This window comes from Xiphias gladius, chromosome 21 (assembly GCF_016859285.1).
Source record: "Xiphias gladius isolate SHS-SW01 ecotype Sanya breed wild chromosome 21, ASM1685928v1, whole genome shotgun sequence".
NCBI lineage: Eukaryota > Metazoa > Chordata > Actinopteri > Istiophoriformes > Xiphiidae > Xiphias > Xiphias gladius.
This window is the reverse complement of record NC_053420.1, coordinates 24,901,313-24,927,804: the sequence shown is the minus strand read 5'-3', so window position 1 is coordinate 24,927,804 and position 26,492 is coordinate 24,901,313. Positions and strand designations below refer to the sequence as shown.

The following is a 26,492-nucleotide window of genomic DNA, read 5'->3' as shown; positions in this document are numbered from 1 at the left end:
ATGTCAAGTGAGACTGTGGCCACTATTTACTGGAAGCCTTTTACTTAACCTCCATGAACACACACACACACACACACACACACACACACACACACACACACAAACACACAAGGCCTTTCTAAAGAGAAGTGTCACAACCCAACCATGTCGCACAACCAACCATTACCCCACCACTGCTTACATAAAGAGTCCTGGCCTAAGACTGACGGGAAGCAGGCAGGTTGTGTGCCTCCTCTCATAGCTCTGTTTATAGGACACGATGTTGATCTGCAGCAGTGATACTGAGTCAAATATATCACTTGATAATGTGTGTTAGGCCATTTTACTATTGCTTCAATGAAAAATACTCCCTCGGGTTGATCTGGACGTCATTATGGAGGCTATAGTACATTTTATTGACAAGACAGTCAGTGTCAGACTTCGCTTTAATCTCTGAAAAGAAACAGCAGAGGACAGACAATATTAGGACAACACGGGTAATATTGAGTGTTCTAGTTTCACATTCTGTCCACAGTTGGTTTTGTCTGTCTGTGTGTGGGATGTGCTCACTAATGCATAGTTACAAAGGCAGCCCAGCATTCAAATACACAAAATACTATCACTATAAATACCGGATGATACTTGATGTCTGCAGGGAGAATCTAAAAATGACATACATACATAAAATAATTAAAAACAGATAGGCCTGGAGTGAGCGGAGCTATGGATTTCTACCACTGGTCAGCAACACAGGCAATATCATGTCTTGATATGTCCTATAAATGTTCAGTTTTGTCGTTGCTGCTGTTCCTACGTTGTCCCTTTATTTCAGAGAACATGCCCTCCACGTTCAGTCTCTTCGGAGTCCCGAGCAACTGTCTAAATGATCCTCTCCTGCATAAATCAAATTTTCCTTCCTCTGCTGAGCTGCTTTTCTTCACCATTGGCTGTTAGGTCTGGATTTTCCATTAACAGTTGCCTGTATCTCACTGACTTTGGCAGACAGTGGACCCGCTCTTGGCCCCTGCAGCAGCCTTCTTGCGTCTCTTGTTGAGCAGGGGGTTGCTCGAAGTGTCGAGATCCTTGATCTTCACCTGGTCGTAGTCCACACGCATGGTTGCTAGAGCGCTGGTCATCTCCTCCTGTGAGAGACGAGGCAGAGGATCAGGTGCGGCAAAGTGTGTTAGTTCAGTGAAGACTACTCCAGTTACATACTACATAGGGCAGGGAGTATACTACACAGAGCACATCAGTAGTAACTACTCCTTTGCTGAGTCCTATTCTTAACCAATCTTTTCAAATGTCAAATGATTTAAACTGGTCCTTTAGGAGTTTCTAAATGATTGACATTGCTACTTTTACCCCTGAACATCCAAGAGATTTGTCCGTGCATACACTAGCTCCCCACTTTGGGAAATATGCTTATTTGCTTTCTTAACAAGAATTAAATGAGAAGATTTTCACCACTCTCATGAACGGACGGGTAATATGTGGCTAAAGCCAGTAGCCGACTTGCTTGGCTACAGCCTGGCTCCATAAAAAGTAACAAAATTCACCTGCCAGCATTTCTATAGCTCATAACAAGCTCATAATTAACACTTTATATATATATAGTTTTTGTATGATTTTGGCCAGGTAACCAGTGGGGACATAAGGTAGCTACTGCTCCTTGACAAAAAGTAGTCCAGCACTTAACCCCTGGTAAAAGTACAGCTGGTTTTACACTTTGGTTTTTGTATGGATTAAAAAAGAGAATGAGATGAGCTATAATGTGTTAATTAGTGATCTTAAGACATGTCGGTGAGGTGGATTTTGTTACCTTTGGACAGAGCCAGGCTAGCTGTTTCCAGTCTTTATGCTAAGCTAACCGACTGCTGGCTTTAGCCTTAAGTATATTTAAGGTACATACCTAAGAGTGCATGTTAAACTCTCAACTCCTGGCAAGAAAGCAAATAAGTCTGTTTCCCAAAATGTCAAATTAGTCCTTTAAGCACTGTTCCATAGTGCGCAGTAATTCACTTAATCATTTGTAGTGCAGAGAAAAGTACAAAAAGGTTGGACAAGGCAGAGAAAAACATGTCTGGGAACAATTTTATGAAGTGAGAGAAAAGGTCAGAGCATTACTGGCCAAGGCCAAGAGAAGCTGGAACCCAAACAGGCCTGAGACAATGAAAAATGTACAAAAATGTCAGACGACAGGTCTGCAAACTGGAGCTGAGTGCTACAGCCCTGAAAATGTTAACCCTCAAACTCCTCATCCTTTATTGTTCATGACTGGAAACCACCTGTCAGTCATGATCTACGTAGAAAGAATGTAATATCTCGTTTTTTCGTGCTTTTTGAGAAGTGGTCGTTCAGGAGCGCAATTCGTCAAACGCTTACACAACGTAGCAGTGCCCATTGCGGCAGTGAACGGTGGCGTATTGTGTGCGTATCATGTTGGACAAAGTTCTTTTCATACCTTATCACTACAGAATCATTCATACAGTTCTGTTGTGGAGGAATGTTCAATTCTACTCATGATTTTTGCTCAGATTTTCCATCCACTGAAAAAATATGTGATTGCCCAACTGAGACACATTGTACAGTAAAACAGCAAACAGCATTCTTCTTCTTCTTTGTGTAAATTAGAGAAAAAGAGTTGGTAAGAACGGCACAGGGCAGCTGAGCTCCTGTGTGTTCAGGGGTGTGTGTTTTAAATGTTAAACAGTGTGTACGTGTGTGTGTGTGTGTGTGTGTGTGTGTGTGTGTGTGTGTGTGTGTGTGTGTGTGTGTGTGTGTTAACTGTCAAACTGAAATAGCTCATAATAACTGTGTGACCATTGCTTCCCCCTGGTGGCCATCAGGGAATCTTCACAATGGAGATACACAGAAAAATATAAACTTTGAAAGATTAGAATTACTTCCATTCGCTCAAGGATGTGAAAAGTTATAATAATTTTCCTTTGCTGGCTTTCATTTTGTAATTATTAAAACCTTTAAAGGGGCACCCCGTGGATTTTACTCATGAAAATCTCTTAACTTGTCATTAAGAGTACACAGACTGGGGGAGTGGAGCTTAAAGATACGGGCATTTACCAGACATGCAGGGTCTGATGAAAGACGCTCTCAAGTTGCAATATGGGAAATGTAGGATTCTGTATTCTCAGAGTTTGCCCCTGGAGACTGAAGACTACAAGGCAGGATTATTTGCCGCTTTGATTTTGACTGCTCTGTTTCTTTGATCCGTCTCTCGCGAGGCCCCAAGTTTAATGGAAGTGCAACACTAAATTACTGGCAGTACACCTGTAACACCAACCAAACTAAAGCCAACCCAAAGCTTTGATAGCCCAGCAGTAAAAGGTTTGTAATGACTACGTGTGGCCAGAGGGGGTCAGTGTTGTTCTGCTAGTTACCTTCACATCCTCCCACAGCTCTCTGTCTTCGGTCAGGACCCGGGTGGTGTGGAGCGGAGTGGAGGGCACCACCATGGACTGCTGCAGGGTGCAAACACACATTTGTACAGATGAAAATATGAGCAAACAGATTCACAGACCAACAAGAAGCAGCACAGGAAGTAGACCATTTTTATCTATACCTGACACACAGATACTTACATTGATCCAGGGGTGGTTCATAAACTGAGTGATGGTCATTCTCTCACTGGGGTCTGTCTTCAGTAGCTGGTGGATCAGGTCTTTCGCTGGAAGAGTAAAGGCAATGTAAAGATCATTAGATTATTAGGGGCGAGACACACACGCATGCAAATCCTCTGTCTCGTGAAACTATACCTGGTTTCAGGGACAGGCTGGCCTACTTACACAGCAAACGGGGTTATTTGAAAGAGTGAAGAGTGAGACTGAGTGAAAAAACAGAAATATGACTGTGTGTGCGTGCACTGTTGCTGTCATTGGTTAGACCAGGTGGCTGTTGTCTCTAAGCAGCGTCTGGGCATGCTCATTTGTTATAGTCCTTTGAAGTGTGAAATTCCAGGAAAGCAGCAGGAAATGGGGCTGATGAGTCACTACAGACCTATAGTGGAACCATATTCTTTGTTTACAGAGACTGCACTCAGGGAAGGACACATAAAGGCCGAAGAGGCTGCAGCACCGAGGTGCAAACGGAGTCTATTTAAAAGCACAGTGCAGTGTTCCCCCACAGCTCATCACGTCCTGGGGTTTTCTATGCTGTCCGCACTGGAAAATGCCAAGCGAAAAATGGTTCATTTTCATCATCCTCCTCTTTCAGCTGGAAAACAACAAACCTGTGCATTGTCATTAAAGTAAAGAGCTGGACTGATTAGACAGACTATTTTCACAGACAGCTTGATTACTCTACTTGCTCTCAGCAGGAAAAGTTCTGTTTATTTTACCTCTGACTCACACGTATTTTGCATTGGATACAGCTGAACACACAACGCATGTGTTGTCACTGATATATCTTTCTGTTTGTGTTAGACTACTGCATGGCTGAGAATAAAACAATGATTTGATAGCTATGGAATATTAAACTTTTCATAAATGTGTTGATGAAGATAAGAGGTTCAACGTTTCCTAAATAGCAGGTCCTACAGTTGCCTGTGAAAATTGAATGTATAAATTTGTCCACACTGGAGAATATTTTTGAAAACCTAAATTTTCAGGTATGAAAAATGGAGAGAAAAACCTGTAAGCTTGTTGGTAAGTGTGTAAGTATAAGAATGGACAACGCCCGTGTGTGCGGGTTTCTTGGGAGATTCGCACCTTCCTGTGACACCTCAGCCCACTCTGGGTTGGGGAACTCGTACTGGCCCATCCTGATCCTCCTTTTCATCCCCGGGGAAATGGCCTGGCCCGTGTTGGAGTAAAATGGAGGAAAGCCACACAACCTACAGAGACAAATATAGCAGGTCAGATATATTTAAAAAAAAAAAAAAATTTGTTGTGATATTCGTGTGCTCGCACTCAACTACACACAGTACTCACAGGATGTACATGATGACACCCAGAGACCACATGTCACATGATTTGTCATACTTCTCCGGACCCAAAACCTCAGGAGCTTATCAGTGGCGATACATACACACACGCACACATGGAAACATTACATGTACACATGGAGATTAGGTTTATACAGCATATGCAAAAATGACTCAACAACTACATATTGTTTCCTAAAAAAAATCTGCCAAGTTCTTCAAACCAGAGTGCTACACATTAGTAAATAACACTTTATAAGTGTTATATACTATGTACCCTAACAGTCCGTCTGCCAGGTTGTCATAAAATCACTGGAAAATAACCCAAAGCAACGTACCCACATAGTATGGTGTATAACAGGGGGTCTGTAAAGGGTTGTGTAGAGTGGTCTCCTTAGCAAAGCCAAAGTCTGTCAGTTTGAGGACCCCGTTTTTCTCTCTAGTGGTGTACAGCAGGTTCTCTGGCTGGAGATGGAGGCAAAAGAAGAAAAGGAATATGTCAATATTTCCTTTAATTACCCAGAACTGATCATATTCTTTTTGATCTGGGGAGCGATCTCGATCTCTATGCACCTTGATGTCTCTGTGCGCGATGTTGATATTGTGGAGAAACTCGATGGCCGTGCCGATGTCCCTCATAATCTCAGATGCCTCTGGGAAGAAAAGAGGAAGACACAATCTCTCAAACCAGAAGCAATTTCAATATCACGCAACAAGAGAAGCAAACTTGTAATTCTGCCCCCCTTTTTGGACTTTCCTATCTAATATTATTAATGGTATCCAAGGTGCATGGTGCATTCTTTCTTTATGACACCTTGTGATGTGAACACAATCCATCCCTCCATCAGTCCTCACCTTTCTCAGTGAAGGCCTGGTCTCCTCTGGCCTGGATTCGGCTGAACAGCTCTCCTCCCTCCATACTGGAGGCACCAACACACACACACACACACACACACACACACACACACACACACACACACACACACACACACACACATGTGAAATGATACAGTAATTCAATATTTTGACAAACTCAAACTCTATCAGTAATATGGCTACTATTCAACTCCTCTGTAAAGTCATTAATTTATATTTGTTTGTAATGTAATAATTAGCCCAAGAATAATATACAGATATAATAATACGATAGTATAAAAAAACACATTTCTTTTATTCTAAAACCTAATTACATATAAATATAGATATTTTGATCACATTTCATACCTAATACCTATGATTGAATTCCTCTCACCACAAAAAATGGGATGTTTATGCCTCCCAAAATCACTCATCAAACAGCACACTAATGCTTGAAACTCTCCCTTCTGTTTCCAAGAAAAATGTGTTTGTGCTAACTGTGACGCGGAGGTGCTTTAATGTGAATCAAGTAAGAACGTACTTTTTGTGGTCCATGAGTAAACCGATGCAAAGATAGCTGAGACAGAAATGTGAGTGTGACTGTGAGCTAGAGTGAATATCCTTCACACACACACACACACACACACACACACACACACACACACACACACAAAGGTTCACTACATACAGTACAACACAAACAGTTGCTGTGTAAATAAATATGACGTACAACCAGTTAGTCACTGTTTAAAATTCCCATGAACAGAGGACTGTGTCATTTCTCTTGTGTCAGCCTCTGGTTTCTCTCTTTTTCTTTGACTTATTATGGTTTTTCCCTTTTACAAGTGGAAAAGAAGTAAATAAAAAGCCAGGAGTTCAGCTACATGTATGCATGTCAAAGCGCGCAAACACACACACACACACACACACACACACACACACACACACACACACACACACACACACACACACACACACACACACACACACACACACACACACACACCAACAACACACACACACACCCACACAAGCAGTGTTTTAGCACCGTCTCTGGAGTCATACGGGGTATTATTATGAACAGTTTATCCCCACATGTGGAGCCCTGATGGAATTTCTGTCTCTCTATCTCGGCATCAGTGCTGATGTCTTCACTTTGTGAGGTCAGGTCTTATGACTTGAGCTTTAGCATGCATGAATGTTCTGTCGCTCAAAACATAGGTGACTGATTTTGTTGAGAACCTTTTCGACATGGTGGAAAAAAAACAAAAAAAATGTTGTCAGTTGAAAGATGGAAACCAAATACTGAAAAGCATCTTGAATATGTTTGTATTTAGCCGGACTAGCAGAGTCTAACAGGAATATCTGAAAACTTTGTATCTTACTATACTAAATATCACCAAATACAGAAAAATAATAAGTAAATGGTTGTCAAGGAAAGTATTCAGATAGGTCAGGGTGTGTAAACTGATAGGTAGAGAGGTGAAATGTGGATCCTACCACTCCATGATAATGAGCAGGCATTTCTTCCCATGATGCATGTTTTCGTACAGGTTGAGGATGCGAACAATGTACGGTCCTCCTGATACTCGCCAGTGAAGCTCCACTTCTCGTCTCGCTTTGGGGCTGTCATAAAGGATCTGGGACAGACACCGAGAGAAGGACGAATACAAAATGTAATTTGTGATGAATAGAAATTAACTTTCAGTGCATGGTAGGTCTAATGAACTTGTGAATTTGAATCTAAATTGCTCAATTCTACAGTGCTCCAATATTATTGTTTATTCATTTTTGGTGGAATAAGGTTTGTGTTTATATAATCATGTTGTAGTTCGACAAATTTCTGTTGTCCAAATTAAGATTCAGAGCGAGCTGTAATCCAAAACTAAGGAAATTAGTTAATGATATTTTTGGTCTCAGTTAATCCTTAAAAGGACTTTGAACATCAGTTTAATTATTTTATATGCCATTTTGAATACAATTTCCATGTCATCATATGTGCCAATCGAGCTGAAATGATTAGTCAATTAATCAATTAGTAGAAGAACAGAAAATTAAATAGTGATAAATATTTCAATAATTAATTACACGCTTGGTAATTTTTTTCCATTTTCTGGTTCCTTCTTTTCTCATTGGAGAGGATGCTTGCTTGCTTTTCTTTTTTTATATCATTTTTTAAATATGTTTGGGTTTTTTTGGTTTGCTGACAGGAAACAGAACAAGCAATCTGAACACATTACTTTGGGTTCACAATACTATGATGGACTTTTTAAAAAATATATATTTTCTGATATTTTATAGTATAAACAATCAACGGGATTAGTTGAGGAAATAATCTGTAGATTAATCAGTAATGAAAATGACTGTTAGTTGCCCTAATGTCAATATCAGAAAGCAACATATTTATAAATTCTATCACAATAATTTCACAATATCACCTAGACCAATTATAGCATCTAAAATTCCTCACATCAGTGGTCAAGCTTTTTCTGGCATGCCCCCCTCCCCCCTTCAGAAGCCGAAAAAAGTTCATCCCCACAGTTTTTTATCAATCATTAACAACAATAGGGCAAGCAACTAATAAAAGAGAATCCAAGCTGAATTTTAGTGAAACAAAGGTCAGCAAGATAGCATCAGAAAACTGTTGTTTGTTTATTTTCCCTACATAAATCAAATTCATTCAACTTGGTTTCACTCCATTTTTTTTCCCCTGGTCATCCACGTCCCCCCTGCAGTGGCTTTATGCCCCCCAAGGGGAGCCCGATCCCCAGATTGAGAACCACTGCCTCACATCTACATCATCAATATTATACTCATTTGGTCTACAACAAATCAATCATTTGTTCATACCTGTTTTGTTACCCATATCATCAAAGTGCTCTTACATGGTTAAATGATAATTACATTTTTTGTTTTTGTTCGTGAATAGTGCCCGTTCAACAAATAATAAAAGCTTATCATAGTAAAAACAACAAGACAACTAGAGAATGCATTTTCTGAAGAAAATGTGTTTGAGCTGCAGCTGTTGCTGTTGCTTGAAGAGCACATATTGACACTAGAAAGCTGCATTTACTGTAGAAAAGGCAGGTGTGACTGCTCACAGCTTAAGTTTATGCCTGTCTCAAACTTACATTTCGTGTGGCACTGCGGGGTCTGAAACTCAAAATGCTCAATCAACAAGGAGAGACAGAAATAAATGAGACAGAAATAAATGTTTTACAAAGAAATAAATGTTTTACAAAGAAAAAAAAGAAGGAAAAAAGCAGTATCGAGCAGCGGTATTACAAGGGCAGTGAACGGGGAACTAGACGATGCATTGGCAGTCATTTAAGGGCAGACACCATACACCTGTGTGAGCCAGACAGTCTTGTGGAAGCTGGAAGTTGCTTCCGATCAAACAACTTCACTTATCAGGACATTGTACTGATAACAAAATCGCCCCCAGCAGGGAGTGAATTTTTTGGTTGGTTTGCTCGTGCGAGCGATGGGATTGAACTCTGAACCCTATGTCTTGCTGTAAAACAGAGCCCCAACCAGGGAACAGTGCTAACCACTAAGCCGCACAGCTATCTCACTTACACACAGCACAAATTCACATTTTCTTGACGGTAAAAGTAAAAAAGTAGTCAATGAAAGCTTTCGGACCAAGATTATTTCAGCTGCAGCAAGACTAGCTGAGCATGATTATACACAGCATGCTTAGACAGAGTTAAAATCGAGGGAGAATCTGTAAATTGAGGAAAATGGAGGGTAGGGAAGTAGTCAGGCTGCAGTGTATATGGCAGTGAATGAGAGCTTGACACTGCTCTACCTATCAATTACTCAAGAACTGTAACTCCTGTGGATTAGATCTTTTCATTTTGAGAAAGAGGAGGCTTATGGCTAAATTTTAAGGTTTTAGAAATGTTTTCCCGGTCTACAAAAACCACTGCTCAATATGCTGGCTGATCACATGACATGAACTACAACTGTATTGTGAACACACATATAGTCCTTAAGGCAGCCTGCTCACACGACAGGATGTGTGTTAGACATAAGCAGAAGCGCACGCACACAGACACACACACACGCACACACACAAACACACATACACACGCACAGCAGGTGGCGGACCTTGACATAGCACACATCTTTGGTCAGGGTGTATTTTTGGATGTGACAGTGATGGAGTGATCTCCCGCTGTTCACAAGGCCACTCTGGTCACAGACCGAGCAGTACATAACGCACAGAGGGACTGACTGACACATTGACGTATGACAGACAGACAAACACACACACACATTACATCTGTGTTGGATGGCAGGTGACTTTAAAATGATGATACTGTCAAGATAACACTTATAAAATTTCAGATTCAGTTGCGTGGGTGGAAATGAAAATGTTTCACATTCCCTGGAAACTCCAAGCGTCAGAAACTACACCTCATAACTGTAATGTTGTGTTTTGGCATACTGTGGTTAAAGAGGAAGTGGGCAGTTCAGAGCACAGCAGGGTTACGAAAGTAGGAGTTGCGGATTTCCGGTGACTTACTTGACTGATCAGCTACTACATGTGCCCTATTTTATTCAACCTCAGCCACCGAACTTGACTTTAAACCAAGCAGTGGGCAGGTCAGTCTTTGCTATATCATTTATAGCTTTATGACTTTAATCAGAGCAGACAGCATGTGAGCTGGTTTCCTTAATTTCCTGCAGTGAAACAGAATTGGCTATAATAATAGAGGCCTGTGTGGATTAAATACACATTTAAAACACTATGGGGGGAGACAAACAGGCGATTGAGAGAATGATAGATATATTTTATCATCTGACATCATGGAGACTGAACGCACGCTTGTCCCTGATCCCATTCTAAACTGATCAGCCACATCCCAACACTCCTCTAAACCAATCAGATCTCTGTCCCTAGGGACCACAAAACACTCTGGTACATACACACCTTCATCTGGTTATGCCCATAATGTGCTGAGTTAAATGGCACACTACCTCTCACCAGAGTTACCCTCCTCACTTAACACACACACACACATAACATCTGTGTTGGATGGCAGGTGACTTTAAAATGATGATACTGTCAAGATAACACTTATAAAATTTCAGATTCAGTTGCGTGGGTGGAAATGAAAATGTTTCACATTCCCTGGAAACTCCAAGCGTCAGAAACTACACCTCATAACTGTAATGTTGTGTTTTGGCATACTGTGGTTAAAGAGGAAGTGGGCAGTTCAGAGCACAGCAGGGTTACGAAAGTAGGAGTTGCGGATTTCCGGTGACTTACTTGACTGATCAGCTACTACATGTGCCCTATTTTATTCAACCTCAGCAACCGAACTTGACTTTAAACCAAGCAGTGGGCAGGTCAGTCTTTGCTATATCATTTATAGCTTTATGACTTTAATCAGAGCAGACAGCATGTGAGCTGGTTTCCTTAATTTCCTGCAGTGAAACAGAATTGGCTATAATAATAGAGGCCTGTGTGGATTAAATACACATATAAAACACTATGGGGGGAGACAAACAGGCGATTGAGAGAATGATAGATATATTTTATCATCTGACATCATGGAGACTGAACGCACGCTTGTCCCTGATCCCATTCTAAACTGATCAGCCACATCCCAACACTCCTCTAAACCAATCAGATCTCTGTCCCTAGGGACCACAAAACACTCTGGTACATACACACCTTCATCTGGTTATGCCCATAATGTGCTGAGTTAAATGGCACACTACCTCTCACCAGAGTTACCCTCCTCACTTAACACACACACACACTCACGCACATATCGCTCCAACATGGTTACACTCTGTTAAATATTAGTGGCTGTCAGAGTGCTGTCTGTATATCTTGATGAAAAGGCGGCTTATCTTTACAACTCCTACCAATAAAGTGCTGCTCATAAGTCTACAGCAAAGTGGTCTAGGAAATGGTATACAGTTAGTCAATGATCAAGTAGTATAGCAATTTAATAATAACATTAAGCTATCATCGCTGCTATTTTGAAAAGCTGTTTTTAACCAGACTCAGAGTCTACAGCCATACCAGAAATGAGAGTTTACTTTGGCACAGTGCTTATTGCACTAAATGCTAATGACAGCATGCTAACAGGCATGAAGTTTTGCAGGTAATATACCATGTTTACCATCTAACATTTGCTAATAAGTTATATAAAATAAAAAGCAGGTTTAGCTGAGGGTGATGGGAATATCATTAGTTTTGCAGGTATTTGATCATAAAACAAACTATTGGACGAACTCAAATTTTTAATCTGATGATAAGTTAAGGGATTTCCATAGTAACAATTCATCCTGAGGTGGACATTACTGTCTAAACCAAATTTAAAGGGCAATCCACCCCATAGTTGTTGAGATATTTCATTGAAAAACACAAATGTCGACCTCATAGTGCTGCTTGAAGAAAACTCAGGTTATCAACAAAGTCAGTAGGATTCATCCTCTGGGCTCCATAAGTGTCTACAAAATTTCATGGAATACATCCAATAGTTGTTGAGATATTTCAGTCTGGATCAAGCGGTGGACTGACCAAGCAACGTTGCCATCCCAAGAGCCGCACTGCTAGGATGAGTAAATATGATAAGGAACAAAGATGTATTTATAAAAATTACTTAGTATCACTCAGTATTATAGAACAAAAAAAAAAACAAAAACCCAAGTACCAAATAACGACCCATCACACCCAATGCACAACAAACTTTCAAGTCAAGTAAGAAAAACACCCAAAACATATTTTTGTACGTAGACTTTCCATGACATCAAAACACTGTAGTGCACTTAACACAAAACTTTGTGAGTAAATTTCCCAAGAGGACAATAAAAACATAAAGTTCCTCTGTGTTGTAAAAGCTGAGCGTAGAGTTGGAGTGATCTACACCGACACAACTTTCAGCTCTTTTGAATACTACAAAGATCCTCAAGAACAGAATTTGGTGGGGTTAAAAACCCAGATCTGATGCATTCATTCAAGACGACCTCGCAAAGCTTCAGCATTGCGGCATGCTTCCTCCAGGCTACAATCGAATCAGATAATGCGCTTGAAGTGTACAACGACAGCTGAAGCCTGAGAGTCAGTGTAGGCTTATCAGCCCAAACCTCAAAGACTGATTAACTTGTTTAACAGCACTGGCTAACTGAAGTGAGCCTGCATGAGATCTGAGCGCAGTTGCTTAGAATAAGAAACCTGTTTCATGTGGTGTCTGACCAAACCACTGAGAATTTTTAATGATACTTTGGTCTCTAAGTGGAAGAGGAAACCCAGATATGTATTTAGCGTGCCAGTGGGCTTAATAAAAAGTTGAAAATACACAAACACATTGATGGGAAGCTTTTGGCTATGAATGGAAGCAGGCTACACAGACATGTAGCTTGTAAACTGGAAGGCACTTCAGATGCTAAAATGGAAAAATCACCAGCCAAATTTGTGAATCTAATGGTATTAACAGTTAATGGCAGTGCTTGAAATGACTGCTAAGCACCGCCGGGCTCTCTGTCAGGGCCCCCCTCTCCCCCAGGAGTCAGACAAATCTAAGTTAAAAGAATCCTGATGACTATAACTGAATTACATTAAACAGATGGCTCCCCTCCAGCTCTGCTGCAAAGTGAATTAAACGCACACCCATTTATTATGTTTAGCGCTCAGAGCAACACTTAATTAAAAAGCCAGTGAGCTGGTCAACTCTCCTCACCCCGCTCCACATCACACACTCCTGATTATTTCCCTTTGCTATCTATTTGCCTTGTGATTAAAAAATACAGAGAAAGATATAAATTAGCTTAAATAGCAATAAATTTTAACAAAGAACTCTTATAATATACACTCAAAAAACTGTCACCTGGTCCATTTACAAGCAAACCAACACAGACTCCAGTGAAAGCTACAATAGAGAAGGCAAATTGTGATTTCATGAGTGGTTCTCTTGTCATCTCTAAAACCTAGCAGGTTCTTCGGTGAGCAGAGGTGGTTCAGAGGCTGAGTGCATTGGGTTTGTGGTGTTTCCTCTAAGCTGGGGTCACCCTGACCAATGGTTAGCTTTCCTTTGTGGAAGCTGAAGTTTTCTCAGGCACCAGGCAATGCTGTTATGGATCCAGTCAGCAAGTCACATGAAACATTTTCACCGATTCAAACGCCAGTTTCTAAGTAGCCAAAAAAGAGTTTCTAATACAACACATTCTTGTGGTGTGGTGCCATGTACCCAGCTCAGTGTTTTCTTACAATTTTTGCTTTTTTTTTTTATCAGCTCTTCTGTTCTGGCCTAAAGAAAAAAAAAAATGATTCAATTCAGCAAGTAGCAACATATATTTTTTATTGCTCCCTCTGCTGTCTAAGCAGTCTGACATGATGCTATCAAGCATCTTATCCCTCTTGGCCTTTCATCTTTTGCTTGTGACTTTCTATTTTCTGTTGCAGTTTATCTCTTTTTTATAATCTTGCGTCCTCTTTGTATCCCAGGGTCTACAGCTTTGCTTGTGACTCTCTTGCTGCCGGGTTTGGCAGTTCAGATCCAGATGGATTACCGTAAGCCAGTAAATCTCTCTGAGTCTGTCGCCCAGTGGTGACAGGTGACAGCCTGATGACCCGTGCATGTATATGTGCATCTATGTATGTGTGAAGGTGTGCCTGAGTTTCCACTGCTCCCAGAATAAGGTGTCACCATCAAAGTCAGTGTCTTTATGAAGCAGTGTAACATGTCATAGCTTATGGCTGGGCAGCCACGCAACCCATAACTTGCTTCTGGTCCAGTGCTAGACTGAACTTTCAGGAAACACAGCTCACATTCACCGTTACCACATGTAGAGCATGTGAGCGCAACACCTACAGTACATGCAAAACCCAATGTGAGCAGCAGCAACAGTCTATTAGAAATATACACACACTAACAGGCAGTTTGAGTATGGATCAGTGCACCATGACTGGAGAATTATTCAGCATCACAAAGATGGGTTTTGTTAGTCACTTTTGACAGCTCCTGAGTATGTCTGAGTCCTGTACATCTGTGACACAAATCTTCAATCTTCAGTGTCAACCTGTTCAAAAAAACTGCTTTGATATCAAGAGGTATCCAGGTAAAAAGATGGCACCTGCTCATAAATTTATAGCAAAAACCAATAACAGTTCTACACAGATATTAGTATTTTTAAACACTTATAACTTAAAATTTTCTGACTTCAAAGGAACACTTGTGATTTAAATTTAAACAAATGTATAGAGCCACAACCAAAATTCATTATACTAGACTGAAAAACACATTTGTGTCAGTAACGCTGGGATACACAAGTAAAACTAGTCTGATCCTTTGGGAAACACATACAAAGCTATAATTGTACTATGAGGTGTGAAAACTGAGCTTCACTACCTTGTGTATAACATACTCATAAGTGTCAGCTGACTTCAGTACCTTCAGTGCGCACTTCTCTCCTGTCTTCTTACTGAAGCACTCAAGGACTTTGCCATTGATCCCTAAGCCCAGAACTTGACTGGAGATTTTATAATCGTCCGTCACTGCGTTGCGTTTTATGTCCAGTTTGGGGTAAGCGGGCATGGGGAAGTGAGTGGACTCGGTGTCCGCGTCCTTCTTGCCCGCGCCGGAGAGCTCGGGCTGCTGCTGTTTCGGCTCGACAGCCGGGGAGTCCGGCTCTGGCTCAGCCTTCGGCGCTTGCAGCAGTTGCTCCTTTCTGTTTCCATTTTGTAGCATGTTCACACCGGCTTGTTGTCACCAGCGGTGCTCAGTAGAGGGAAGCGAAAGTTATTCACCAAAGTACTGCTATGAGTCCTGCTGCCCTCCGGTGATTTCGTAAAACTGAGGAATCCACTGGTACGTCTGGCTGTCCTGGGCTCCGAAGCCCCTGGAAGGACTCCGCACAACAACCCCACTGTCTACAGTCTGCAGTATAACTTATAAAACCAAGTACATTTATTTAAACTACACAATTTCTTGTCACTTAACTAAAATACCCGCCTTTTTTTTTTCTAATTGATCTGTCAAATTTACCGGTCAAAGCTCCGGAATCCAAATAATTCCGCACATGTGAATCACACAGAAATGAAATTCCAGTCAGGGTTGTCTTTCACAGGCAGCTGTGGTGAGGATATACTCTTGATTCTATTGAACGTAGTTTCCCGTTGATTTGGAGTCCTTTAGTTGTATTGACATGGCCAGTCACTGTCCCTTTCTGTACAAGCACCACCCTCCTTCAGTTAAGTCATATTTCTCAACTGGCCCTGTGTGACCGCCTTAAAGGAGCAGGGCGTATATATATAGTTCACTATTCAGTGTGGAGGAGGAGAAAAGCTGGTTCTTAGCTGATGAAAAATTGGAGAGTGAATTTAGAGCAAAGCTTATGGTCCTAAAAAGTTACAGTATTTTATCTTGAAAACCACTGGAGCAGAATCCTTCTAACCCCGTTATTTTCATCAAAGCAATTACTCATAAATGAAAATATCACATGAATATTGCTTTGTGTAAAAGTGTTTATTACACAAACTAAAGCAGAGTTTTAAGTAGCGAATTTTTCTTGAAATCTGATGCATAGGGAAAACAGCGTTCGGTTTGAATTTCGTTTCAGCAGCCACAACTGCAATCATCATTGTATTGGGCTGTTAAACACAGATAGTGTATAAAGCATAATGGCAAATGAAAAAGTCTGTGTATGTTTGTGTTCAGTAGTCCAGTGCACATATGAGGGCGACTCCCCGTTTGATCCAGTGTCTCTGACTGCGATCTGTAGGCAGCTCCACTGCGATCACGTAGTTGGTGGAATGACCGGTAGTGGAGAGTGTCCCTACAAAAGCACACAGAGCAGTTCAATACCACAAAGAAAATATTTTAAATTGTTCGTATGTTTCCATCCCTGTACTGAGTTAAGTGTTTCTGAGTAGTCTAACTTGTCAGCACAAGGTGTTGGCTATTTGCTGTGAGTGGAAAATACAGAGCTGCACTTTCAGACGCTTCTTGAAAGAGGATACTAACTGGAGTCTATTTTGGGTGAGTAATAAAACTACCAAAAGGAGATACACACAAACGCTAAAGTGAGTAACCCAACACTTTGTCACACTGACAAGCAGCGTTTTTTAACCTGAGCAGCAGTTTCACAGAGATGAGCTAATCCACTTCTTTGACTACATTTCTTCCATAGATCTCTAATAAAAGTTTGTTAGTTAAGCACTAACTAAACTGCTTCTTGTAATATAGATTCATCCAATCATGTTCAGATACTGTGTGTACTGACCAGCACGTGTCAGCGTCTTGTAGATGGGACAGACGTAGACCCTAGAGGTCGGAGGTTTGCGGTTCGGTTTGGGGATCAGCCAGATGACGGCCATTTCTGTGTAGAGCTCTTTGGGCCTGGACTCCGTGAGCTGAGCTGCCCTGTTATCCCAGCAAGCCCCCTCCAGGAATAGACCGTGGATGTAGCAGCCCGCACTTGGTTTCTCTGTTATCTCTGACACTGACTTCACTATTACCTGTGAAAGTGGAAGTATTACAAAAGAGATGGAGAAGAGATGGGTTCATAGTTAATAGAAACCATTAAAAAATAAAGTTTCAAAGAAATTTTAATGAGAACAAATTACTGTATACATTTAGATTCATACAGATATTAATCAACCCTCTAAATATGTAGTGTTGAGAAATATAAGTTAATATCTTTTCACTCATGAAGTAGAAATAGTGGCGGTGACACATATTGCCAGACACACAGCTTACTGTCTGACCTCAAAGTCAAATCCAATTGTGTCGATGGAAGTGCTGTGGCAACGGGCGTAATTCTGGAGGGTTCCGGTGAGGAAAGCCTGCGGGAAGAAGAAGCCGCTAATCCAGAAGACAGGTGGAATGCCATTATGGATCCATTTCTGCAGGAAATTGATCCTCTGAAGCAGGTCTGACACCCAGGAAGCCAGAGGCTTCAGAGATGGGTAGGCCTGGAGGGAGAGAGATACACAGCCAGTCAAAGAGTTATGTATTCTTAGAAAGCAGAGTCTCTCGAAATATAAGATCAGGACAGAAACGCCATCAAAAGTTCATCTGATATTTTGTACACAGAAATCACTCCCAAATGTCCAAGAATCATCCCTAACTGCGCAGAGTAAAACATGGATGGATGTCATAATATTAGTTCAGTTCAAGGGATACACATGTTGAGCAAATCTGCATGAGTCAGGGTTTTTCTTTAAAATTAGCCAGGGTGAGCCACTCTGCCTACAGATTTGCTAAATATAGAGGTAAATATATGAAAAGGTAAATGTTTAAAAATTTAAATTTCTCAACAGTATTTTACAATCAGAGGAGAATTTTTTCATATAAACATCAGATTTTGTGATGAAGCTTTGCTATTAATGAACAATTAATACATTAGTGGGTTGTGGCTTCCATGCTATGCAAGATAATGTTTCACAGAGGATGTGACATGCCATCTGACACCCAGTTTGTGGCATTGATAAGAAAGGTCAGAAGGGTAATAACTGGTATGTGTCTGAGTGTCTTACCTTGGCTTTCCACATATCAGGTACCATGTTGTTGAAAAGGCTGTTGGCCATAAGCTCCAGTTCTGATGACATCACCACTAAACCCTTCAGAGCCTTCACAATATCACTGAGAGTCTGAGAGATGACCGCCAGCAGCTTGTTAAATCTGAAAGACACAAAACATACAAGAACCAGTTACTGAAGTACTAATTATTTAAACTGAACAAATCTCAGATTACAGTCATCCATGGATTCTAGCCTTCTATTAAACAATTACAAGAACATGTGCATCACTTGTGTTTATTCATTTGATCAAGTTTGATCACAAATACATAACAAATCTAATACAGTCATTAAAGGTCAGTCTTAGGGGCCAAAAAGATGTAAGTTGTTACAGCCTGATATACTGTAACTTAAATTTGATTTCTAATACTGCTAACACAACTGTTTGATTCAGTTACAAATCTATATACCTAAGTAATGATAAGTAAATTACTAATAAATTACTAATGGCCAAAAATTCCCAGATGTAGTTCATAAAAATAAAAGTAATCCTTGATAACCCTGGAGAACAAACTGTACACCGCTGTACACAGACACACATACTAACAACCTCAAACAAAAAGACATGACAAATCAAAAAGCATGTATACCCCATAGTATAAAAACAAATATAATATATTTGCACTGTTATATATTATATATATTGACACTATTTGATAGGACTGGTGCTCGGTACCAATGACTTAGAAAATACTGTGTCAGGTTCAAAAATTTCTGTCTTACCAAACTTGCTTCAGACAAGTTGCTGACACCACAAAGCAGCTCACACACAACCAGAAGACAAAACTGTTATTACAGTATGATTACAAAACCATATAATTGTGGTTACTGGCTGTGATTTTTAAAGGGTACAATTTCAGCTACTGGTCTCAAATAAAGATATTACATTACTGGTTTCACATTTAATTATTATTATTTTTTACTTCAACAGTGAAATACTGGGCAGAATCACTGATCCATTCTGGCCACCTGATCTGACTTCATGGTGAGCTGAACAAAGAGACCTCCAGTGCAGCACAGATTGCAGTGTCTTTCTGATTTTAAGACATCTGTCTTTAAGACATCTGTCTGCCTACTAGATGAGTATTTTATTTAAATATTTCAAATATGTGTACATGGGAATCACCCTATTAGATCCCAGTATGGCATATTACTGACAAAAAAATATGTTTTTACCATAAAAAGGGATTATCTGAATTTAAATCCATTAGGTCGCATCTTTCTAGTCCTGATCGTAAGTGTAAGATAACATAAGATATACTTTACTGTCCCTGAGGAGAAATTTGACTTGGGCAGCAACAGAGCAGAGTGACGTGGTATAACATCAAGGGGACCTGCAGTGTGATTTGCAGTGTGATCTTATAGTACAGCGTAACGTTACCTGATGACCTCCTGGATTAGCACTGTGTTCATGGACTCTTCATAGAGGACTGGGTACTTTTCCATCACTTTCTGGACACTGAAGGGCTGAGGGATCTTTTCAGTGATGCTTGCTACTATCTCGTCCACTATCTATGGTATGGGAAGAGGCAGATCAAAAATGAAACATAACAAGTCTCAGCCTTAGTCCAGGCATTCAGAAAAAGTACTGTATTGAACTCTTTAATCATCACAACTATATTCCTGACACGCTACTCAACAGTTTTCTGTTAAATATGTCACCTAAGAATGTAATTAATGGAAAAAGTAACTGTGCCGCAGCTCTCAACTTATATTTAATGAATATACATTCTGGTACTGTTAATACTAATAAAAAAAACAAAAAAGAAGAGGAAATCAAATCAATAAATACCTTACCTCCTCTTGAGTTTTCCCCCAAGCAGACGCAGCCCGAGGCTGCAGACGAACCACGGCTCCCAGCAGGGTGAAGGTCTCATTCTGGGCAAAGTTGATGTTCGCGTTGTCATGGAGACCAAAGATCTCAGTTGTATCGTTGATGGGCAAATCCCGAATGTATGATAAGTAACCCTAGGGTCAGAATTGCCATGACAAAAGGTCACTGGCTGACACCAACTGTCATCAATTAGTTTGATAGTCAGCAGTTCAGAAGTTGATGTGCTCTGATTTATATGTGACACTTGCATATTATAGCAAAGAATTTTCAGTCATTCAGGAGATGTTAAAAAATCGTATTAATAACCTGCCTTCCTGCTTGTACTCAACATGTGCAGCGTCTACTCCCATGTAACTGCAGATGTGTATAATTATCTTTTTTGCAACATGATTTATACTTACAGTCTCACTTCTTACATTTCCTTGTGAAATGCAGCAAGAACAGAGAAAAAAGTTTTTGTTATTGTGAACTTGCCAGAGAAAAAACTCGCACAAACTCCTATAAGTAGGGGTATTTCTAATTAGTCAGTTTTTTGTTTAAAATGACAATATATGGGGTGGGACGTATACCTGATAAAGTACTGTCTGTCTATGACCTCTTGAAATATGTTAACAATACACTGGCTCCAATATTGCAGTAAGTGTTGTGATAGACATTTTAACTCTGGAACTATTCATATCTCTGGCAATTCAACTTTTTTTTTAGCTTTATGACTGCTTTATATTTAAATGATGTGTGATTGATGACACATGATGTCAGAGTTGCTATGTGTGTATTACAGAGGCTCACATGGTAAGCTATAAAACTGTAGAACTGAAAACATGTCTGACAAAGTTGGTTCACTCAGTCTTGGTGAACCCTTAAATGCAGTGAATAAATATTGCATATTACTTTTTTTTTGCTTATTAAGAAATTATGTTCCTATTTTATTAGTATGTTGTTTAGTTACAAAGATATCATCATGTGTCATTAATGACTGCCTTTCAATCTATCACCTATTGAGGTGTCACCGTTATGTATACTGAACAGTGAGTTCCAACTCTAGACAATATATATAGCTTTGGAGTATACCACCAGATGCAGACAAAGGACAAAGTCTCATGCACTACACTTAGTGTGATCTTTTGAATGCTCTCTGTTTCCCAGTATCTAACCTTGATATCCAGATTTGTATCTATCTGCCGGTAGACTCCAGACGAAGAGTAGACATGATTATCAGTAAGAACAGCGGGACAATAGAAATCCTCCAGCACACTGAGCAGACATCGTCTGTCCCAATCATCTGTCACACGTCCGCCATAATTTATCTCCCCTGCAGTGTATTTTAGCACCTGGACAGGTAGAAGACGAAAAGGAGGGATTGACAGATGAACACACGCACATTATCTGACAGAGAAAAATCTCTCTTTCTTTCTCTTTAAGGGTCTGCTTTTCTCTAAGCTTATACCTTAACCATCCATAATGATAAGAACGATTTCACTGGGAAATAGCAATTGACTTGTGTAATGCAACACAGGTCATGGGGACTAAGGAGACAGGAGCAGACTGATAAAAGAGCAACAAAGAGGAAAAGAGAATGGCAAGAGGATGAAAAAACAACACAGATAATAAGATGGCAAGACGTCTTTGGAACTGCTGCTCTTAACAAGTAGATTAACACAGACAGAAGCCTTCTCTCCCCCACCTTGTATGGGATATCCTGGTACTCGTCCAGGAACATTTTGAGTTGGCTGAGGCAGATGTTCAGGTCTCCGTCTGTGAACTCGTAAGGAATGTTGAAGCCCAACGGGCCAAACTTCCTTCGCTCCAAAGCAATTCCATGGAACAGACACAGAGACAGGAGCAAAGACTTAAAGTTTGTTGTCTGTAGCGGAAAGAAGATGAGAAGAGAGGAAAGGAATAAGTTGGAGATGCTACACTGTTCATAGCAATGTAGGAACTACACAACAACACTCTACTATGGTAGATGTTCTCAAAAACAAAACTGATCCAAAGAGGCAGATTTTGTAATCAAAAGTAAACGATAAAGAGGTAAATAGAATGAACAGGAACAGACTCAATGGGATGGTGACTAAGGAAGAGTTAGACCTTGCTGGAAGAGGAGATAAAATCATTAGTAAGCCTCAGGTAGGTTTTCTGTAGGTTGGCCTTGATGCCCCTGGGAGGCTCAATGGTCATCTTGGAACCATTTTGGAGAATGGACACTGGGAACTTGTTGCTGGGAAGACTTGTGAGCCACAGACGGAAGTCCCTGTGAACCTGTGGAGATGGTTGGACATGTGGTGCCCGTGAGGAGTGAAGGAGGTAATTAAAACTGTCCCAGTCACAGAGAAGCTGTGTGTATTTGGCTAGTGTAACATATAGTATAAGTAAAATCACTATGGTAATTCTGTTTTAGTAGTCCAATTTAGTGTTTTTAGTATGGGTATGTTCATCTTCTTTTGTTATGTATATGTTCTGACCTTTACTGGGTTGATGTTTTCGATCAATCTCTCCAATGTAGGCATCCAGCTGGGTGCCAGGTGACAGTTCTGGAAAAAGACCCACTGACCTCTTTCCAACGCAGTATGCATCATATTCTCAGCCCAGGGGCCCTGAATAACACAAACAAAAACACAAACAGCAGAAGGAAGGGCAGATGTTAGGGAAAAACAAGAAGAACAAAAACAAAAACAGTAAGCTTGACATTAGACTTTCATTTAAGAGACAACATTCATATATGCTACAAGTCTGACATCTCCCTACAGTTTCACATTGTAGGAGTCTTTCAGGAAGGCCTCAGAGCACTTGGTTTCAGACAGAAACTGAGGACAGGGTGATGCAAGAGCCCAGCATTAGTCAGGATTCTAACTGACATAATTGCAGGTAATGAGGTAAACACATGCTAATATCTATTGAACAGCCACAGGGGGAGTATACTGCTGGGAGAATGTGTGGCTGGCCACTAGGTTTAGGGTTCGTGGATGAAGAGTCTGGATTTATCTTAAAACGTGCACATGAGGTTTTTATGGTTGTATTTTTAGCTCAATTGCAGTGTCTTGGAATGTATCATCTGTCAAAGTATTATAGTACATTGTCCTGTCCTTTGGTCAGAAATAGAGAAAACAATTAGCACCAAGATGGCCATTCTTAACAAGACAATTGAGAATGGCCTGGTTCTGTGAGAGAGTGATTTATAGTTGCTTTCCCCAGGGTCAGAGATAGAGAGAGAGAGAGAGAAAAAGAGAAGTCCCTGGTCTCCTCCTGTCCCTGACCTGGCCCTGGCCCAGAGAAATGGCACTCATTTTCTTGGAGAACTGCATGATCTCAGCAAACTTGTAGAGGTCAGCAGCAGGGTCAGTGCCAGGGGAAAGGACAAAGATGAGGGGAGTGGAGGGGGACGACTCTGTGAACACCAAGGACAGGTCTGACGTCTGTGGAAAGATGGAGAGAAAAGAAATAATAAGCCATAAATACTGCTGCAGTATACTGTAGAGCAAACAACTAGAAACAATTTTCAGCTGAAGTTAGCATAGTTAATTTTATACTCCAAACATTAAAGAATCATTGCACTGCTGCAGATCCAGCCAAAACAAATGGAACAATTATTACCATGTTAATATTTCCACACATCTAAGCCACTGTCACAGAGATAAGAAAAATTTTGTGTCACTGCATAAATATTGGTTTTAACATGAACATTAAGGCAAGAGGTAGGACAGGGTCTCTACCTGAGGTTCTATGAATCGCTGTCCCAACTGAGCTGAGACAAAGTCCTGCAGACTTTGAACAAGGCAGTCAGCCCTCAAACAGCGCAGGATCAACAGCTTCTGGAATGAGTCCAGCTCTGTGTCCCATTCTTCTGGGAGGGGCTCCCTATAGGCAAACATACAAACATGCACACCTTGTTAGACACTGACAGCTTCTGCACAGAATAAATGAAGGAAAAAAGTATGTATTTGTTAACAAAGAGGTTATCAATGCGTGCCTGTGAGGCTGGCTGCTCTCAAAAATTCTCTTGAAACAGTGCAGATTTTTGGTGAAACTCTCTGCCACTTTTCTGAAGTTGTCCAGAGCACTGAGGCCAAGGATATCCTGCCAGGCACGCTCCGGCAGCCAGCTCTTTGCTGGGTTGGCCATCTCTTGGACAGGCATCCCTCCAGATAGCAGGTAGCGCCACTCAGCCTGACAAAGATTCATTACATGCACTTGGATTAACTCAACTTGTGCATTTGTATGAGTTTCTAGAGAAGATTAAACACACACACAAACAGTCAGTAGGAAACTGCAAACTCGCCTGTTGCTCACCATGTCAATTTTGTTCTCATTCATCATGATGCGAGTGCACAGGAGGAAGGCAAACATGAGTTTGTGCTTCTCAAACAAACTGCGGCATACATTGCTGAACAGGCTGAAGGTGAAAAATTCATTGATGTTTGTGATTCTCTTCTTCACCGTGTCTGTAAGAAACATGTCAAGAAACATGTCTGTTTTCAGTTCTCATGAGACTTCCACTTGCTCAGGCATAATTCTCAATACAATCTACAACCAGACAACATCATTTTTTGTGTGATTCCTTTTCTACCTGCTCTCTCAGAGTTGGCAATGCCAGCCATGAAGATGCCAAGGAACCACTCCAGAGAGTACTGGTACATTGGGTCAACAGTGGACAGGTCTGCTACACAGAAGAAGAGGATCTGTGTGCGCACAGCCACTGGCACATACTCCAGACGGGTGGCATCAATGTCCCGTTCTGTCTTTTCTGCTGCCATCACTTTGGCCTGCCAGTAAAACCAGTTTGTGTTAGTAGAAAATCCGACGATGGTAGATTATGAGTTCAATGACACATCACTGAAGTATCATATATGAGGTTGTGGAGGGAGCTCTATATGAGAAAACACCACTTCCAAGATCTATGATATTAGAGATAAAAGCTCTCCACTGCCTGACCTTGATCTCTCCAGCTTTGATCTTGGAAGCCTCCAACACTTGAATGAGCTCCTCATTGTCCACAGGGTTTCCCTCTGTGGAGCTGAGCCGGAACAGGATCTCATCCTCAATCTCTTTCAGCTCCTGTTTCATCCTGGCGTTGCTGATGATCAGCTGGTTCTTAGCCTCCTCCAGGTCTGGACGCTCCTCAGCTACCACCTGGCCCAGCAACTGGTCCTCTAGACCACTGAATACACACAAAACACACAAACACTAACAATGAGACTGAGAATGAATGGTTTTTCAAACCTACCCTCATTAACAATACCATTACCATCGATTACAAGCACTAATCCCTAATTATGGCACGCTTACCTCTTGTAATATTTCAATAATAACATGTATAACATACATGTTATGCATATTTTAGATGGAATACATTCTCAGGTTGTAAAATGAAGAGATTTAAAAAAAAAAAATACTAAATGACATTCTAAAGAATAATTCAGTGTATATGTTTTATAATTCAACTTTCTAAGATTGGATTGATGTCAGGATTCATGGCAAAACTATAAAAATAAGATCAAAGTTGTGAAAAAAAAATACTTTTTCTTTTATTTGTATAAGATATGTGTTACCTGGGGGATAAGGTGAAGTTAATGAGGGTGACTTTGGTAGAGACCTCAGGAGAGTAGTGTGGGTTTGGCAGCTTGGTGGTGATGTACATCTTGAAGCTTTCATGGTAGGGGATGACTGAATCGCCAAGCTTCAGCACCATGCTGCCTTGCTGCTTAAATGTCTGAGAGCCATGAATGCGAGTTAAGCAGACCAGTATGTTGTAGATAAGAGATTTTTGTTTGTAATAGATATGTGTATTCACCTGTTGCAACAGGACAGGTTCTATAGCAGGATCTAGCTCCTCTCCTACATTCTCCAAAAGGCAAGGTTTACCAAAGCGAATGGCATTTTCAAGACTGCGTAGGAAGTCCCGGTCACTGAGCTTCATAACCTCTAACACATTGTCCCGCTCCTGGGTGACAACAGGAAGCAAGTATGGATGAGCAGTGGATCGAATACAACTGCAGATACTCACAAACATTTTAGAGAATTTGTGTGTGAGACTTAACTGCACTAGATCTTCTACAGTGACAAATATTGGTACTGCTAAACAGTATATAATTTTAAACTCTACATGTGAAGGAATATATTAAAATCTTGATATTGCTATTTTTTGTCTTTTACCTCACTGGTACCCTCTGCAGCTGTGGTCAGATCAAAACACAGTGTCCTTACCATGTTTTTGATCCACTTGTTGGCTTGTCCCTGAGGGTCAATGAACAGGGCCCATCGTAGAGAATACTGGGCAATCACACCGTTCTCCACTGAAAGGTTATCTTTGGGCAAACCTGATATCTATGCACATAGAAATGACAAAG

At 40.7% G+C, this 26,492-nt stretch overlaps 2 protein-coding genes across 2 annotated transcripts in view; both read right to left on the bottom strand.

The window, feature by feature from the left end:
* Positions 1 to 105: 105 nt before the first annotated feature.
* mapkapk3 (MAPK activated protein kinase 3) lies at positions 106 to 15,984 on the bottom strand. Its single transcript, XM_040116469.1, has 10 exons — positions 15,187 to 15,984; positions 7,274 to 7,413; positions 5,771 to 5,835; positions 5,489 to 5,568; positions 5,254 to 5,380; positions 4,923 to 4,998; positions 4,701 to 4,825; positions 3,576 to 3,661; positions 3,375 to 3,455; positions 106 to 1,121 (listed from the first exon to the last, which is right to left on the bottom strand). Exons 1-10 carry the CDS (start codon positions 15,481 to 15,483, stop codon positions 966 to 968), a joined length of 1,233 nt encoding a protein of 410 aa, XP_039972403.1. The 5' UTR covers positions 15,484 to 15,984; the 3' UTR covers positions 106 to 965.
* A 314-nt stretch (positions 15,985 to 16,298) lies between these two features.
* Positions 16,299 to 26,492, bottom strand: part of dnah1 (dynein, axonemal, heavy chain 1) — a 32,250-nt gene continuing 22,056 nt past the window's right edge. The window contains exons 61-79 of the mRNA XM_040159490.1: positions 26,350 to 26,469; positions 25,937 to 26,086; positions 25,695 to 25,855; positions 25,078 to 25,303; positions 24,713 to 24,908; positions 24,436 to 24,587; positions 24,116 to 24,312; positions 23,859 to 24,003; positions 23,403 to 23,561; positions 22,611 to 22,742; positions 22,237 to 22,407; positions 21,833 to 22,012; positions 21,303 to 21,479; positions 20,112 to 20,282; positions 19,696 to 19,826; positions 18,273 to 18,417; positions 17,502 to 17,708; positions 17,018 to 17,252; positions 16,299 to 16,570 (exon numbers count right to left, since the gene is read on the bottom strand). Coding sequence (XP_040015424.1) covers positions 16,449 to 16,570; positions 17,018 to 17,252; positions 17,502 to 17,708; positions 18,273 to 18,417; positions 19,696 to 19,826; positions 20,112 to 20,282; positions 21,303 to 21,479; positions 21,833 to 22,012; positions 22,237 to 22,407; positions 22,611 to 22,742; positions 23,403 to 23,561; positions 23,859 to 24,003; positions 24,116 to 24,312; positions 24,436 to 24,587; positions 24,713 to 24,908; positions 25,078 to 25,303; positions 25,695 to 25,855; positions 25,937 to 26,086; positions 26,350 to 26,469 — 3,177 coding nt within the window. The 3' untranslated portion in view covers positions 16,299 to 16,448. The remainder of the gene's footprint in view (positions 16,571 to 17,017; positions 17,253 to 17,501; positions 17,709 to 18,272; positions 18,418 to 19,695; positions 19,827 to 20,111; positions 20,283 to 21,302; positions 21,480 to 21,832; positions 22,013 to 22,236; positions 22,408 to 22,610; positions 22,743 to 23,402; positions 23,562 to 23,858; positions 24,004 to 24,115; positions 24,313 to 24,435; positions 24,588 to 24,712; positions 24,909 to 25,077; positions 25,304 to 25,694; positions 25,856 to 25,936; positions 26,087 to 26,349; positions 26,470 to 26,492) is intronic.

Bases quoted from the DNA above. Each gene is read 5' to 3' on its own strand.
- mapkapk3 (XM_040116469.1), bottom strand. From the start codon at position 15,483: ATGCTACAAAATGGAAACAGAAAGGAGCAACTGCTGCAAGCGCCGAAG. The intron at 7,414-15,186 runs GTACTGAAGTCA...TGTCTGTCCCAG, and splicing joins GAGAGAAGTGCGCACTGAAG to ATCCTTTATGACAGCCCCAA. The intron at 3,662-4,700 runs GTGCGAATCTCC...TTACTCTTCCAG, and splicing joins GGCTGAGGTGTCACAGGAAG to CGAAAGACCTGATCCACCAG.